This window comes from Zingiber officinale, chromosome 6A (assembly GCF_018446385.1).
Source record: "Zingiber officinale cultivar Zhangliang chromosome 6A, Zo_v1.1, whole genome shotgun sequence".
NCBI classification, from domain to species: Eukaryota; Viridiplantae; Streptophyta; class Magnoliopsida; order Zingiberales; family Zingiberaceae; genus Zingiber; species Zingiber officinale.
Window position 1 is genome coordinate 99,069,277 of NC_055997.1, and position 16,921 is coordinate 99,086,197.

The window sequence follows — 16,921 nt, forward strand, 5'->3', positions numbered from 1 at the left end:
TGATAATAGCCTACGTTATAGGTAAACTATCTCTAATAAATATTAATGTCTACCATATGCAATAAGCTCAACCATCTATTGGTTGGATTGGACAACTCTCCAAACCTAGAGAAGAGACAATTTAATGCCTCATAATTGATGGGTAACATGGCTGTTTGAGGTAGTGGTATGCTAATTAAATTTAAATAATTTCTTGTGATTATATGGAATGAGAAAGGTAGAGTTATAGAATAACAATGACTCTAATATCCAACAATATTGTGGGGCATTTAGTTTGGTTTATGGAATAAAATCACCCAGTTTAGGATATGTGTTCATATATATATAGTTAGTATTTAAACGATACTGACACACTGCACTCGGGCGCGTGCTTGAGGGGGAAGTCCATGTGGGTGCCTGGAGCTCCACATCACGTGGGCCCCACACCCTTAAGTCACGCACCCCGAATAAAAGAGGTCAATTCGGATGAATTAAATTAGATTTTTTTTTAAAAAAAGAAAAAATCTAACTCGAATCTGAATATAATCTTGAACTCGTAAACCTTAATCCGACCGATCCGAATATTTCGATCTAAAATGTTTTTTTTTTATTTTTAATATAATTTTTTATTTTATCTTAATACTCTATCATCATATTAATATTAATATTAATATCAATATATATATATATATATATATCTTAATTTTTAAAATAAAATTTAATTTAATCCTAAAAACGCTACGAAATTTTAAATTCAGATCAACTCAGATAAACTTGAACTTGATCTAAAAATTTTCAATCCGAAAATCCTTTAATCCAAATCCGACTAAACAATTTTCAATTCGAAAACCTTTCAATCAAAATCCAATTCGAATTTGATTTTTTTTCAAATTGATTCGGATCGAGCTCATTTTTAACACCTCTACCCCGGGTGCATTTGGCTACCTCTATTTGTCCGATTTACTTCGCTCTACTCTTTGTCTACCTCAGCCTGGCCTTCTTGGCCACCCCTATAGGTCAACTCGGTTTGTAAATTCCAGTCGGCTCTCCTAGCCCACCTAATTTGCTCGATCAATTCGAACTACCTAATTAGCTTAGCCCACCCACACCTCTCTAATTTGACAAAATCTGGTCATTCTTCATCCATAAAGGAATCCATTACGTTTTAACCGTCTAAAAGGCATTTCGAACTCCTATAAAACTGAACATTAAATATTCGATGTTCAATCAAAATCTTCAAATAGTTCAATCAGTGCAAAACAACACTAGTAGCTCTTGCAGAAGTTCAAAATTCATACCTGCATATCATTGTTGCTGCACGATGCCAAGCAAGTCGACATTTCGCTCCCACAGAGGGTAAACTTTTAGCCAAATTGAATCATCTCCATTCTCCACAATTGATTATCGTAAATATTCACGAATTAGAAATACTGAAATCACGAGACAGTGGAAAACACACAACACACACATATATATCAGTGTCACGAACCTAGTGATAACAAAATACTATAGCACAGATCAGAAATCATATGGCATTATTGGTTACTTGCATTTTCATGTTTAAACAGAATTAAGAGATGCTTCGGACAAAGTTGCAAGATAACAAGCTCCCCTAGAAGATTAGAACTCAAAGTTGCATGACAAAGTATATCTCAAAAGATTTCGTCTAGGATTGCAGTAGTCCTATGAGAAACCTTCGTTTTACCCAAGTTAGGGGGGAATCAGATGCATGTTAACTTACTAGGAATATTGTTTGTCCAAATTACTAGGAACACATTATACAAACATTGTATATCATATTAGCTGCATTTTAACTTACTAGGAATTATATCTAACATAGTTCAATAGCAGAAAAGGATAAATTAAAAATCATTTCTCTTGTACACATCAATGCCTTACAGCCAATTGGGAGTTAGGGTTTTGTCAGGTATCATCTCAGTGCCTTGATCATCCATAAGCTTTTCTAATGATCGATATTGCAACTTGACGCTCTCTGCATTGTCCAATGTCTTCACGACGTACCTATTATGCATTAATAGTCTTATGAATTTGTTCTACTGAGAAATGAGAAAACAAATGGAAGAAAAGAAAAGAAAAAAATCTAAAGATTCACGTTAAGCTTAGGCATACATATACAACCACTGCCATCATGCACTAATACTTATCCTGGAATATTATGACACTATTATTCATTGGCCTAATTCAATTTATTCAGTTCTTCCCCATCAGAAATTAGGTTAAGAAAGACTCCAAAGCACAGGTTAGTACCAAGAGATAGTTGCCCAAGATACAGCTGTTAAATTAACCATGTAGATTGGCATCTAAAACTGTAATAAAGTGACTCGTGATCTAGAGCAACTAACCATCCATTTAAGCACTGTGCTGTCACAACTGCTACACGTCCAACAAATCTTTGTGGAGTCCTCTTGTTACCCTGAATAATTTTTTTTAAAGGCCAGTAAAATACAGATAATGCAGCATGGCAAACAATCCTTTAGCATTTTGGTATTTACCTTGATAATAACCCTGTCAGAGACAGCAAATGGAAATTGAACACCTTTACCGCGCGAAAGATCCATGGAAAACAAATCATTGTTATTGCATTTTTCCTTCAGATAGGGAAAAGGGAATGATTTAGGCCCGGTAAAACACATATAATGCAAAATAAAACCTATCCACATAAAGAGCACTAATGTACCCTATCACAATGCCCACCTGCTCAAACTTCTCTCTTTTTCTTCTTGATGCTTTTAACAAATGCAACTCCTCTTCACGACGGAATGCCTGGACAGCAGCACGAAGAGCTGATGAGAGAGATGTGAAATGTGAGATAGAATGTTGCTCCTAGTAGCAAGAAGTAGCATGAGCTAACTCATAGAGTTGTCTGGTAAAAAAAATAAACAAGCATAATCAAAAGGATCATGGTTTACTAGCAGCACTCAATAAAAACTGCAGCAAGTAGCTGACATGTTTGGATGCCCTTGCACTCACTAGATCAGATTTACACAATAAATACCCTAGCAATTGTTTCACAGTATCACATAAGCAGTATCATATTAATTTAATCTTAGCTCGCTTGCTAGATCAAACTAATCTACTGATTCAATCAACTCTGATATCCTTAGCTACAAACTAGAGGAATATGAGTAATATACTATACGACTAATTACAAATACAGAGTCATCATACCAGAGAAAAGAGATAGTTATTGGATAATTTCTAACATGCAAACCATAGTAAATTCAAATAGATATTGCCATTTGTTTTCTAAATGCATCATGGGAAATCCTAAATGGATAGCCAAAAATGCAATTTTGCACTATAGCCATGCAATTAGTCACAATGAAGCTATTGCCTAGGCGGTATTAAGAAGAAGACATACACCTAGGATAATTGGAATCACCTTAGCAAATACCTCAACTTGCCTGAGCCATGCCATAAAACCTACAGGACTTGAGCAAGATAGTGCAAGTACTCATAAAAAGTTTCGAATTAATTTGAGGTCAATTCCATGCTTTCGATCAAACAGATACAAACTTTGTTTGCACAATTTAAAAGAGACGACATAGGCAGCGAGCCAAGTGTTTCTGCTTTCTGACCTCCCAAATTACAACAACCCCTTGGAATCACAATAATTATACATAGTCACAAGCATTTACACGTGAAATATCCAGAGTGCTGTAAGCAAAGGGCAATCATATACAATTTATGTGAATTACAGGAAATGCCATAAAGGAAATAGAAGAGATGACAGTACAGGTGAACACGTAAAAGAAATTTATCAACAGGCAATGCTACAGAGGGAGAACAATAAACAGCAGCCATTTTAGTTAATATTTTTGATACATTGAAAGGAATAATGAAATCTTACTCAAATTCGGTCGAACTGAGTAGTCTGATACAGGCTGAGAACAAGTAATACAAGCTTTCTGCATGGAGAAGCAAAAAAAGTTTAATCATAAATTTACATCATTTTCACCCAAGAAACAGTATAAACTCAATTATCTAGAAATACCTCTTAGGGCAAGCTATATCAGGACAAACTGGTGCAGCATACAAGTACAATTTCCGATTGAATTAATTATATATAAAAATAAACAACAGAATATGTCAAATACCCAATAGCTCAACTAATTTGAGCAAAGAAATTAAAAAAATTAAATTTGTTGGTAAAATATTTAAACTAGCTAGCATTATGGAGTTCAAAAAGAGATGTGATATTATTGTTCGTGTTATATAAATTTGTTGATAACTTGTAGACATATGTATTCATAAAGTTACCCATTGTGATCACCATAAGGCCTTTATAAGATGTTTATCACGCTGTTTTATATATGTATGCATATGTCTTGATGACTCAGCAGCTGAACTAGCAAAAATCAAACAACACAGACCAAGTTCAAGAGACTTGAATCTTCAGGTATTAACACTGATTTATGGCCCAATAAGCCAGGAATCATTAACTCAATCTCACAGCATGATCACTCTCTGAACGATGCTATCATCCCTCCAAAAGAACCTGCTAAATTCATGCATCAACTAATGACTAAGTACCTTGTGCTACTGAATATCTCTATTATTCAAACTTCTCAATCTTGGAAAGTTATAATTTAGGGTTTGACCAATTCAAAAGGTTATTGAGGATGATCATAGGTGTGAGTTTGATCCTATCCGCAAAGAATTTCCTAAATGGGTCCCTTGGGATAGTCCATTTAGGTAAAATTAGAATGTTTTCACCATAACATGATGTATGTGTGCACGTAGACATGCATGCGCTCATGTTTTTGAATTGAAATTCATTGGATCTGTTGAAATAAAGAGTTTTTAATATTCATCATATTTGAGGAGAATTACATATGCTTATATAGCCACACAACCCTAAGCATCAACTTATTAACAAAAGATAAAAAGACTTATCTACCCTTGCTTCTCACAACACTCCCCCTCAAGTTGAACATATATATCAAACGTGTTTAACTTGCTAAGAGAAGAGTCAAACACAACTTGGGGTATAACTTTTGTAAACATATCAGCAAGTTGATCCTCAGACTTAACATAAGGCAGACATAGCTCTCCAGAATCAAGTCTCTCCCGAATAAAGTGACGGTCAATCTCAATGTGTTTAGTCCGGTCATGTTGTACTGGATTATTTGCAATATTGATTGCTGCCTTGTTGTCGCAATACAACCTGAGAGGTAATTCAACCTGAAATCCTATGTCTGTCAACAGAAAACTCAGCCACAACATCTCTGCAATACCATGTGCCATGACTCGATATTCAGCTTCAGCACTGGACCGTGCACACACATTTTGTTTCTTACTCCTCCAAGTTACCAAGTTTCCTCCCAAAAAAGTGCAATAGCCAGAAGTGGACCTTCTATCATCTCGAGAACCAGCCCAGTCTGCATCAGAATAGCATTCCACCTTCAGATCACCACCTCCTTTAAACAGCAAGCCTTTTTCAGGACATGATTTCAAGTACCTTAGAATCCTGTCACCAGCCTTCATGTGGATAGTTTTAGGAGCATACATGAACTGGCTTACTACACTAACAGCATAGGTGATGTCAGGCCTAGTCATAGATAAATAGAGTAATTTTTCCAACCAGCCTTTGATACGCTCCCTTTTCCAGACTTGTAAGATCTTCCCCACTAGAACTAGTAAGATCATGATTTACTTCTATAGGAGTAGACGCTGGCCGAGAACCCAGCTTCCCTGTCTCCTTGAGTAAGTCCAACACATATTTTCTCTGACATACATAGATTCCTTCCTTTGATCGAGCGACTTCAATACCCAAGAAGTACTTCAATGATCCAAGGTCTTTAATTTCAAATTCTGATGTTAACTTGGACTTAAGAGCCTGGATTTCTACCTCATCATCCCCTGTAACTATTATATTATCAACATAAATCAAAAGAATGATAGTGCTGTCCTTTTTCCTTTTTATAAAGAGTGTATGATCAGCATTCCCTTGTTTAAAACCAAACAATATCATGACTTTGCAAAACCTATCAAACCATGCTCTGGGAGATTGTTTAAGCACATACAAAGCTTTTCTTAGCTTGCAAACCATTCCTTTTGTTTCAATTCCAGGCGGTGGCAACATGTATACTTCTTCATAAAGGTCACCATTCAAGAAGGCATTTTTAACATCTAATTGAAATAGAGGCCAATCATATTGAGCAGCAAGAGAAAGAATTACCCTGACCGAGTTCAGCTTTGCAACTGGTGCGAAAGTTTCCAAGTAATCTACCCCATATGTTTGGGTGAATCCCTTGGCAACAAGTCTGGCTTTATATCTAATCACTTCACCCTCTGAGTTATACTTGATAGCATAGACCCATTTAGAACCAACCAAGTTCTTCCCCTTTGGGGGATCAACTAATTCCCAAGTACCATTTCTGTTAAGAGCCTCCATTTCTTCGTTCATTGTTTCCTGCCACCTTGAATCCCTTACAGCTTCATAATAGGAAGAAGGTATAGCATGATTTGATAATTGTGAAACAAATGCATGATATGAAGGAGACAAACGAGAGTATGAAACATGGTTGGAGATAGGATGTTGAGTACATGACCTGACACCTTTTCTAACAGCAACCGGAAGGTCCAGCTCGTTCATATTTAGAGGTGCGGTTGGCTCAACTGATGAGGATAACTGCTTCAGAGGATCAGGAGTCAGAGCATCCGATTCAACCAGCCGATCAATAGGAGGTTCTTGCTTGTGTCTTCGTCGTTTATAAGTAATAATATCTGGTGAAGACTGTGCTCCCAGTAATGGAGCATCTTTTCCCAGTGATGAGGCATCTTTTCTATTTTCTATGACATCCAGTGGAATAGGAGAAGAAACCACTTGAGGAACGACCACTTGAGGCACAAAGGAAGAGGTAATATTCTCCCCCTGAGGATGAGACTGAGGAGAATAATAAGACTCAGACTCAAAGAAAGTAACATCCTTCAAGATATATCTCGTCCTAATAATAGGATCAAAGCACTTGTAGCCTTTCTGGCAAGTGGAATACCCTATAAAAACTCCTCGTATAGAACGAGGATCAAGTTTAGAAGATTTAGGACCAAGAACATGTATAAAACAAAGTGAACCAAAAACCCGAGGTGTAAGGGAGAACAACTCTACGCTAGGATGAAGAATAGTGAGAGGACACCGGTTCCCGAGACCTTTAGATGGCAATCGATTGATGAGATAAGCAGCGGCAAGAACAGCATCAGCCCAGAAATATTTGGGTAAGTGACGTTGAAATAAAAGTGCACAGGTTGTTTCAAGAATATGACGATTCTTTCTCTCGGCCACTCCATTTTGTTGTGGTGTGTAGGGACAAGATGACTCATGAAGAATTCCTGAGTCTTCAAGAAAAGTATTTAGAGACTGTGCAAAGTACTCACGGGCATTGTCAGAACGAAGAATCTTCACCTTTGAGTTAAATTGGGTTTCAACCATTCTACAAAAATTTTGAATGAGACGAGGAACTTCTTCCCTGGTTTTCATCAAATACAGCAGTCATCAATAAAAGATAGAAAATATCGATAGTCATCCAAAGAAGTCACAGGAGAGGGCCCCCACACATCCGAATGAACAAGATCAAATGGAGACAAACTCTTCTTTAAAGACTCAAAAAAATGTGTTCTACAATGTTTGGATAACTGACAGATTTCACATTGAAATGACTGAAGAGAAACAGAAAGGAACAGACTAGGGAATAAAATTTTCAAAGACTGAAAAGACAAATGTCCCAACCGAGAATGCCATAAAAGAATTTCTTGATGCTTAGTTCCCAAACACTTGGCTGCAGATTTCAGAGCAAATGTTGTTTCAAGCTGGTAATAATAAAGACCCCCTACTTCACGGCCAGTCCCAATCGTCTGCTTAGTCTCGAGATCCTGGAAGACACAATGATCAGGGAAAAAGGTTACGGAGCAGTGTAGTTGTTTAGTAATGCTACTAACAGAAAGTAAATTAATAGAGACGGAAGGAACGTGAAGTGCAGAGGATAGGAAAAAATGATCTGTAAGTTTTATGGAACCTTTGCCAGCAACAGTGGCTTTGGTTCCATCTGCAATGATCACTTTCTCCTGCGCAGAGGATAAAGAATAAGAAATAAAGGAGTTAGCAGCATTTGTCATGTGATCCGAAGCTCCTGAATCAATGACCCAGGGGTTGTAAGAACTGGGACCAGTAACACTTAATCTCAAGCCACGGATACCTGTGTGCGCTTGAAATGGAGTAGAATCTGCAGGAGTAGAGGCCGAAGATGAAGCCTGAAGCCGAGAGAGAAGATGCTGGAGGTTAACAATATCAGTAGAAGACAATCCCGTGATAGAGGACACAGAGGAACCAATAGTCTCTTCACTTTCTAACTTTTAGATAGCAATATTACTACTATTAGGAGCCTTCTTAGCATTGTGCTTAAATTTTTCAGGTTTCTTTTCCGAATATTTTTCCCAACAGAAATCTGAATCATGATTAGTTCTCTTGCAGTGCCGACAAAATCTGTCTCCTTGTCTTTTAGTTCCCCCAGGCCAAAACTTGTTTGCAGAACAGACAGAGGTCTCCCCAATCGAAGGACTTCCAGTGGAAATCCCCTTGTTGTTCATGGTCCTTTTTCTACCTTCTTCACTTAAAATTTTGTAGTAAACCTGTTCTAGAGAAGGAATAGGATCAAGACCAAGAATTTGCCCTTTTAAACTCTCAAACTCTGCAGTAAGTCCATCTAAAAATTTAATAATTCTGTCTTTTTCCAGAACCTTTAAATATCTCTGATGATCATCAGTGGAACTCCAATTTTCCATCCGGTAGTAGTCAAACTCATCCCACAGTCTCTTCAGAGTAGCAAAATAGTTGGTGACTGACATAGAACCTTGTTCAAGTTTGAAAATTTGACTGCTGATCTGATAAGTACGCAGCATATCATGTCGACGTCCATACATCTGCTCCAGTGTCTTCCACATGTCGTACGCTGTTTTGTTATGAAGAATGACTTGTTTGATGCCAGAATTAACAGAATTAAGCATCCAAGTCATTAATTGAATATTGTCACGTCGCCAAGTGTGAAAACTAGGATCCTTTTCATCTGGTTTCACTTTAGTGCCATGAAGAATATCAAGTTTATCATGACCTTCGACATAAAGTTCAACAGCAACTGCCCAAGATGCATAATTTGTCTCAGACAATTTTTCTGATACTATCTGAAGACCAGACCCTCCAGTGCCTGCCATTGTGAAAACTGGTTGTACCTGTCCTGAAGAAGACATAGGGTTCGCAGAAATCCCCGAGGTTTCGCTAGCGTTGTCCGCCATTAAAATTTTTCTGGAAGGGGCAGCGGGAGTAGACTGGGCTGAAGAAAAAAAATTCGAGAGAAGGTGAAGTGTAGGAATTCACAGCAGTTTGAAGAAGCTGCTGCTCTCCGGTGACCAGCAGATCACTACAGCTTTGCCAGTGAAGTTGGGGCGGTGGCAACCTTGTGGGCACCTTCGGGAAGAAGATCTGCACGTGGCAGAGAGAAGGGAAGAAAGCTTGGTCGGCGCCAGGAGATCGCGATGAAGAAAGGAAGAGGAAAGCTTGGTCGGCGCTAGGGCAAAGAGGAAGAAGATGCGCCGACGGCTAGGGTTAGGGTTAGGGATCGGAACTTTGCTCTGATACCATGTTGAAATAAAGAGTTTTTAATATTCATCATATTTGAGGAGAATTACATATGCTTAAAAAGCCAGACAACCCTAAGCATCAACTTATTAACAAAAGATAAAAAGACTTATCTACCCTTGCTTCTCACAACAGGATCATTAATCCTAGAGATTCAATGGTCTGAATGGCCATCTAATTCATTCACACACATAAGTCTATGGAAGTTGGATCACCTAAGGTGATCTAGATTGTAGAATTGCACTGTCCTATTGTCCAAATCACGATCAAGACTACAATATTCTAAGACTTTTATCCTTACATTTTAAGGCCTGAACAAAAGAGTACTATAACATTATAGTAAAATTTAAATCTTTGTTGTATCCTCATATCCTTGTTCAAAATTTGAACACCTTTTGTCAAGTTCCTATCTCCCCACTTCTAGAAAATGGTGTTAAACACTACTCATTCTGTCAGGTATCCATGCCAAGTCTAGGTAACAGAAGTACATAACCATTAAAAATGTGTTGTCATCTTCCTCTTGTTCTTTAGAGATCACACATACAATCATATAATTGATATTCTCAGTGAAGTTGCTATTCAGGCCTGAGCAAAATAGCAGTTAATAAAAGGTTGACAAAGAAAAAGATTCACACTGTCAATAATTAAATGGAGAAATAGCATAAGAACTGGTCATAACTTACCATTTTATAAACACGCTGCATTCCACTATTTCCAAAAGAATGTCCACATGACAGTATCATCGCATCATCCATAAGGGCTCCGCTGAAAGAAAAAAGTTAATCACACATACATAAATAAAAAAACAAAAATATTCCTCAGGAGCCTGGATAAGTCTATCTGATGCACAATCAAATAACTCAAGCAGCTTTAAGAAGTATGATACTAATCGAGCACATTCTAATGCCACCTAAACAAATGAGCTTCTAAAGACTTCGGCAGAATACAATCTATAAGTAAAGAAGTAAACTAGGACCTAATATCTGAAAGGCAAAGATATTAAAGACCTTAGACCAATTTCCCAAAAGATGTTCACTTGTTGACTCAGTAGGGATACAAATGGTAGCAGATCAAATCTCCAAAACATATTAATATAGTAGCAAATACTAAAGCAGCGTGTTAGTTGAACTTGTTTATATTGCATAAATATTCTTAGTTAGATTATATTGATCATTTGGAGATCAAGTACTGTAAAAATGGCCTTTCATCAATAATATTATATAAACTCACGTTGTAGGATCTGATAGTTGTGTCCTCAACGTCTCCCAATAACCAGTCGTTAGTCCAGCCTCCTTTCTACCATTGAACCCACATCCATTCTCCCCTCTGTCTTCCTTATGATGGGATAAACCATCCGCTCCAGGCAAAGCATGTGCATAGTATGGTTCAGTTTCCATGACGGTAACCGCATTGTGACAAGCATCCATCCTGCTCACTTCGTAGGATTGATCCTCTAGGCATCCTCTTCCTCCATTTCCATCTTTCAGCAAGACACCTCTGCCCGATCCTAGAACTCAATTGATTCGCTATCAAGAGGAGGAAATAACAGAAATTCAAGAAAAAGATGGGATTTTTTTCTTTGTGCTTTACCGAAAGATGAATGGTGCTCCTGCGAAATCGTTCGCTCGTCGCAGATTTTATCCGAACTGCTCTGTACGCTACCACTGCTGTTGTAGTTAATCTTATTGTTACCTTCCTCCAAGGAAACCAGCCCATCTCCGTCGTCAACATCCTCGTCCTCTTCGTTTCCTTCTGCATCCTCATCCTCCTCCTCCTCGTCGTTGGGCCCATCCCCAGAGTGAGAGCCGCCGTCCATGAATCCGCCCCAGCCCTGGGTCTGGGCACGGCGGCCGTGGAGGTCACTGAGGAATCGGCCTTCCCGTTCGCCAGAAAATATCTTGTCGCCTCCAACGGCTGCAAACCCAGCAGGCCTTACTTTCCCTTGGCTGGAGCGCTCGCCGTCAACGCAGGAGAATGGAAACGAATCGCCTTGGAACGCCGCCAGTCTGGGAGAGAGGCCATTCTCCGAAGCCATGGCGGAGGCGAAACCCTAGTCAAAGGGTCCGTCGGCGAATTGCCGCCGACATGATGCGGAGCTGCGATTTGGGGACGAGGAAGGAGGGATTTGCTACGATTAATTTTGATTTGGGGGAAAAACGGCAATTTGCCCCTCTCTCTCTCTCTCTGCCTTTTTTTTTTTCAATTTTTTTTTTTTGTGTGTGATGATTATTCATAGTATTAAAAATTCACCTAAATTAAAATTAAGATAAATTTATGCTCAATTTATAACAAAAAAAAAAATGATATACCTTATTACAATAATATAAAAAATTCGTCAGCCATGAACACAATCAATCACAAACGAAATTGGGTTATGATCTTCATAACGACAAGAAACACTATAAATTAAGTCTTACTAGGCGCCTAATTAATTAGGAAAGCAGATTAAGATGGGAGTTGCACCAGGACATGGCTGGCTGCGGTTGCATCATGCACGGAACCTGGGTCGATCGATCGATCAATCGATCGATCATATCTTAGGAGACGACGAAGGGCTCAGCGTCTCCTTGTCCATGCTGACGCTTGAGCTTCGAGGGAGGACCGACGACATCTGGCTGATGGGATAGACTTCTGTCATCTCCTCGATGCCTTCGTCTAAGTAGACCACGTCCTGCATTGTGAGCTGATGGTACTCGATGATCTCGTGCAGGAACCGGTTCTCGCTCGCGTACACCGAGTTCTCTCGTGCCAAGCGAGCTTTCTCTTCGAGCAAAGTCTCCAGCTGATGGCGTATCTGCATGGCCATTGCCGATATATCGAGTCAAGCACGAGAGAAAGGAGAGATAGTGAGTTAAGACATGGTTTAACAGACCAGTTCGTCGTCGTCCGCTGGGTTTTCCCCCTTCTGGCGGTTCTCGCGCAGGGCCTTGTTCTCCTCTTCGAGCTGAGCGCACCGTTCCTTCGCGAAGGCGAAGTCGGCCTTCACCGTCTTCAGCTCCCTCAGGAGAAGCTTTGCCTTGGCAGCTATGGCGTTTGCAACCTGAAAGAATGAACAAACTTAAAATTTATAGGTTTGCAATCATCTCAATTTGTTTTAATCAAAAAAAAAATTACATCTCATTTAATGTATAATTACTCAACTATCTTACCTTCCACCATGTTATTCTCATTATTATCTCTGGCCATATTTCCCGTCAGTGACTATACAGTTAGGGTGCGTTTGGTTCAAGTCATCATGTATAACCTTGGTTATGTGATTACCTGGTAATCACATAACCAAGGTTATAGGGAATAAAATATAACCAAATGTTGTTTGGTTCAACTTAGGTAATGCAACAAAAACCTGTTTGTTTAAAGGTTTTAATGAATACCCTAGTTTAATATTTTACCGTATTACCCTCAGTTACAAAACCAACTATACATAATATTATTATTATTATTATTATTTATTTATTTATTTTTTAATGTTTTTTTACTTTTCTTTTTCCTTGTATATTTTTTTACTTTTTTATGTGTTTTTTTATTTTTTAATGTTTTTATATTTTTATATTATTTATATTTATATTTTTTATTTTTTACATTTTTTAAATTTTAATTTTAATTTATTTATTTTTTTATTTTTTTTTAAAATTTTTATAATTTTTATAATTTTTTTTAAAAATTTTTAAATTTTTATAATTTTTTTTTTATTTTTTTAAAATTTTTAAATTTTTTAAAAATTTTTAACATTTTTAAAATTTTTATTTTTTATTTTTAAATTTTTATTTTTTATTTTTAAATTTTTTTTATTTTTTAAATTATTTATTTTTTTAAAAAAAAAATTAAAAACATTTTTTTATTTTTTTTCATTTTTTTTATATTTTTTCTCTTTTTTTCATGTTTTTTCTTATCGGAGGGTATTTTTGGTAAAAAAAATTCGTTAACCCCGGAATCAACAAAAACCTTAGGGTGCGTTTGGTTTGCACCGTTTTCATTTTCATTTTCTGGAAAACGCGCGTTTTCTAGAAAACAGAAAACGACTTTTTGTCATTCTCTGTTTTTCTAGAAAACGATAGCCAAATTTTTAGAAAACGCGCGCGGAAAACACAAACCAAACACCATTTTCCAGAAAACGCGCGTTTTCCAGAAAATGAAAATGGAAAATGCGCGTACCAAACGCCCCCTTAGTTTTCTGAGGTTTTCCGATTCCGGGCTGCATGACCCTTTTGCAGACGTGTCGGGCATGGAACATTACTTGGGAATCATCGAATACCTAAACCAAACAAGGTTTTTGTTGATAACCTTGGATGAATAACCAAGGTTATCAAGAATAATCCCGAACCAAACGCACCCTTATAGTAATAGCTACAATGCAGTTATAACAATTTAGTAGTTATTACAATTGAATTGCAACATAGTTGTAATAGGTTTCATAGTTACTATTACTGTAGTAGCTAGGTTGAATCATTGAACACATAATATATCAAATAGAAGAAACTTGTTCATCTATATTTGTTATCGGTTGTATCCGTAACAACTCAGTCTTAGACCTAAAAAAATATTACTTAAAATTTTTTCGGAGACTATGAAGAATTTTAATCTTTTTTATTAAGATTATTTTTTATATTATAATAATTGTAAAACCATAAATGTTATAATGGTTGTAGTTGTAACAGCTACAAAATTATATCTTCTACAACTATGATCGCTACAACTGTTGTTGCTGTAACAACTACAAAACGATAGCTATTATAACATGTGTCACATTTATGATTTCATAGCTGTTATAATATACCTAACGGATTCATGATTTAGACGGAGAGATATAAATGGGATACTAATAAGAAGAGTATGAAAGGATAATTATGTAATTTTATATGGTAGAATGTTCTTTTCATTAAAAAAAAACATGAGGTGCCCTTTGACCATTTGGAAAAAAAAAACAATTGAAGCCTTCCTTAATTTTGCCCAAGTTTATAATCTTCTCGCTATAAAGGAATTATGAACAAACATAAGTCAGTCACCTTCTGAGAAGCCTTTAGTTTGTTCTCATACTCAATCTGAAACTGAGTGAAATCGTCCACGGCTTCGGTTGCAGAATCTGAACTTTCGGGGTTCTTGATTTGCAGCTTCTTAGTCGCTTCGATCGCCGGAATCCCTTCCTGTAAAAGAGAATCGAGATAAATTTGAAGTTTTCTTCTTCATTTTTTATAAGAGTTTGAAGTGTCGAAAGATCTGTAAGAACATTACTTTCGATGCATGTTTGAGGGTGCCACTGGATTCCTTCGTCAGAGAAGAAACAATTGCATCCTTCTGGATCGCAGGACTCTGATCGGTCTTCTGGTTTTTCTCATTAGAACACTTTGTTCGAACCTAAAACACCCAAAAAAAAAAAAAATCATGAGCTTATACGGAAACGCAAGAACATGTTTCATTCTGAAACAAAACTCAACCTGTTCATCTTTCGAATTGAGCTTCTGGGAATGATCTTCAGGCTGCTCCTCATCTTCCAGAATAGCTTTAGCTTTCTTAGCCAAAACCTCCCAAAATCTCTGCCTGCCGGTTATGTTCTTCCTCGTCGTCGTTGAGTACTCGTAGACATTCGAGCCCTACATCGATCGAGTCTCAATATTCAATGCCCATTAATGAACGGATAAGGAAGCTATCGAATTCAACTCAAATGCAATCAATGTCCATAAAACAGATCAATGATAAGAACAGTCGGAGTTGCATCAATTATTGTTTTAGGGATCCATCAAAAAGTTAACTCTTTTTCTTAATTCTGCAATTATCAAGGAGATTAGCAAATGATGATGCAAATTGGGCTTCCAATTGAAGAACATCTCAAATTAAGATCTGAAGCGTAAATTGAAACAAATGATGAAAACTTGACCTGTTTATGGAAGCTCCGGCGATCGGCGGGGGCAGAGGGGACGTCAGCACCGTCGTAAGCGGAGGAGAGGGAGGAGTCCCGGTGGGCGGCGGAGGCACGGATGGCCTTGGTGGCGAGGGAGTGGGATGAGTCACCTTCGTCGTCGACGCAGGAAAAGGAGCGGTAGTCCTCGAAGGTGGCGGAGCGCGCCGTGCTGTGTCTCCTTCGGTAGGCCATCTTTCCCGGCGATCTCTGCCTCCGGTCAACAGTGAAATAATTGAATTTGCAAATAAATAATTGTAAGAGGAAATAAATAAATTATTTAAAAAAAAAAACGGAAAAGAAAATCTAAAAATGCGACTTCATAGCAAACCGTAACTGTCCGACCACCAATAACTAACCTCGAGGATAAAAATGGACACCATCGAACTAGCTATTTATGTGGATCTTTAGTTATTATTATTATTTTTATTTTCATATATATATATATATATATGTATATGTATTTATTAAATGGGTAAAAATATTTAAAATAAAATACCTGATTAATAAATAGTAACATGATTTCTAACTAATTGAGCGCACGAATCTCGAAGCGTTCCGGGAACACGACTCTAACAGTGTACCTTGAACACTAATCTCCGAGCATGATTTTAGCACGAATCTGTAAGCAGACGCTGCTCAAATCCATAGGAACCGCTAACCTTCCCGCGGCCGCGAATTCTTCCTCTTCGTTCTCCCCTTTTTGTTCGACGGGTTCCTTGCCTTCTCGTTCGATCGCCTTCCGTTCGTTCAGGATTCCTCGTAATGTCGGTGAGTGATCGAACCTCTCATTACATTTGTTGCTCGTTTCGATTTGATCCTCTTGGGGTTGCTTGTGATGGCGAGTTCAAACCATTTCTCGCATAGTTTTAATCAAATTCACGGATTCCGGTTCTGAGTTTGTGGATCGCCTTTTGCCCTAATTTTGATGGGGGATCAGACTGATTTCTGATTCTCCATTACTGAAAGCTCGAGATTTGTCGTGTTGTTTATATGATGAATTCGTCTTTTGTTTCCGAGACCGATTCGTGCCATAAATTCTGGAGACATGGATATGAACATAAAAGGTCGCATTTTAGACTTTTGGTGCTCAAGTATCACGTATTCTGTGCTTTCGGATGTATTGCGAAATTGGGGAATCGAGATCTGAATATGGTATGCTTGTTTTGAAAGTTTAAAGAAATTTTAGTTCATGGCGTTTGTTGCTTTCAAATCTTTTTAGTGAATCCTTCATGATTTGGGAATTTTATTCCTCAGTTCAAGGAGATGAAGAATAAGAGCTCTTCCGTTTTGGCTTCATGGTGTGTGCTTTGGAGATTCTACTAGCCATATGATTACCATGGCACTTTTTTTTATTTTGTTTGCCTCGACAAGTCCTTTATTGGTTGTATAAAAAA

At 37.6% G+C, this 16,921-nt stretch overlaps 2 protein-coding genes across 2 annotated transcripts; both read right to left on the reverse strand.

Annotated features, from left to right (window-relative positions):
* Positions 1–1,689: 1,689 nt before the first annotated feature.
* On the reverse strand, positions 1,690–11,829 carry LOC121997123 (U-box domain-containing protein 63-like). Its single transcript, XM_042551378.1, has 8 exons — positions 11,222–11,829; positions 10,862–11,138; positions 10,315–10,396; positions 3,851–3,908; positions 2,695–2,783; positions 2,493–2,588; positions 2,343–2,413; positions 1,690–2,001 (listed from the first exon to the last, which is right to left on the reverse strand). Exons 1-8 carry the CDS (start codon positions 11,664–11,666, stop codon positions 1,875–1,877), a joined length of 1,245 nt encoding a protein of 414 aa, XP_042407312.1. The 5' UTR covers positions 11,667–11,829; the 3' UTR covers positions 1,690–1,874.
* Positions 11,830–12,161: 332 nt separating this feature from the next.
* Positions 12,162–15,719, reverse strand: LOC121995080. The gene is made up of 6 exons (XM_042548914.1): positions 15,504–15,719; positions 15,064–15,219; positions 14,861–14,983; positions 14,635–14,772; positions 12,504–12,671; positions 12,162–12,425 (listed from the first exon to the last, which is right to left on the reverse strand). Exons 1-6 carry the CDS (start codon positions 15,717–15,719, stop codon positions 12,162–12,164), a joined length of 1,065 nt encoding a protein of 354 aa, XP_042404848.1.
* Between the last annotated feature and the right edge of the window lie 1,202 nt (positions 15,720–16,921).

What these genes read in the sequence shown, in the direction of transcription:
- LOC121997123 (XM_042551378.1), bottom strand. Translation starts at nt 11,666, where the DNA reads ATGGCTTCGGAGAATGGCCTCTCTCCCAGACTGGCGGCGTTCCAAGGC. An exon ending in CTGACAGGGTTATTATCAAG is followed by an intron (nt 2,414 to 2,492) that starts GTAAATACCAAA and finishes AAAATTATTCAG; the next exon opens with GGTAACAAGAGGACTCCACA. An exon ending in GCACAGTGCTTAAATGGATG is followed by an intron (nt 2,002 to 2,342) that starts GTTAGTTGCTCT and finishes AATGCATAATAG; the next exon opens with GTACGTCGTGAAGACATTGG.
- LOC121995080 (XM_042548914.1), bottom strand. Translation starts at nt 15,719, where the DNA reads ATGGCCTACCGAAGGAGACACAGCACGGCGCGCTCCGCCACCTTCGAG. An exon ending in GCCGGAGCTTCCATAAACAG is followed by an intron (nt 15,220 to 15,503) that starts GTCAAGTTTTCA and finishes CGATCGATGTAG; the next exon opens with GGCTCGAATGTCTACGAGTA. An exon ending in CCCTCAAACATGCATCGAAA is followed by an intron (nt 14,773 to 14,860) that starts GTAATGTTCTTA and finishes TCTCTTTTACAG; the next exon opens with GAAGGGATTCCGGCGATCGA.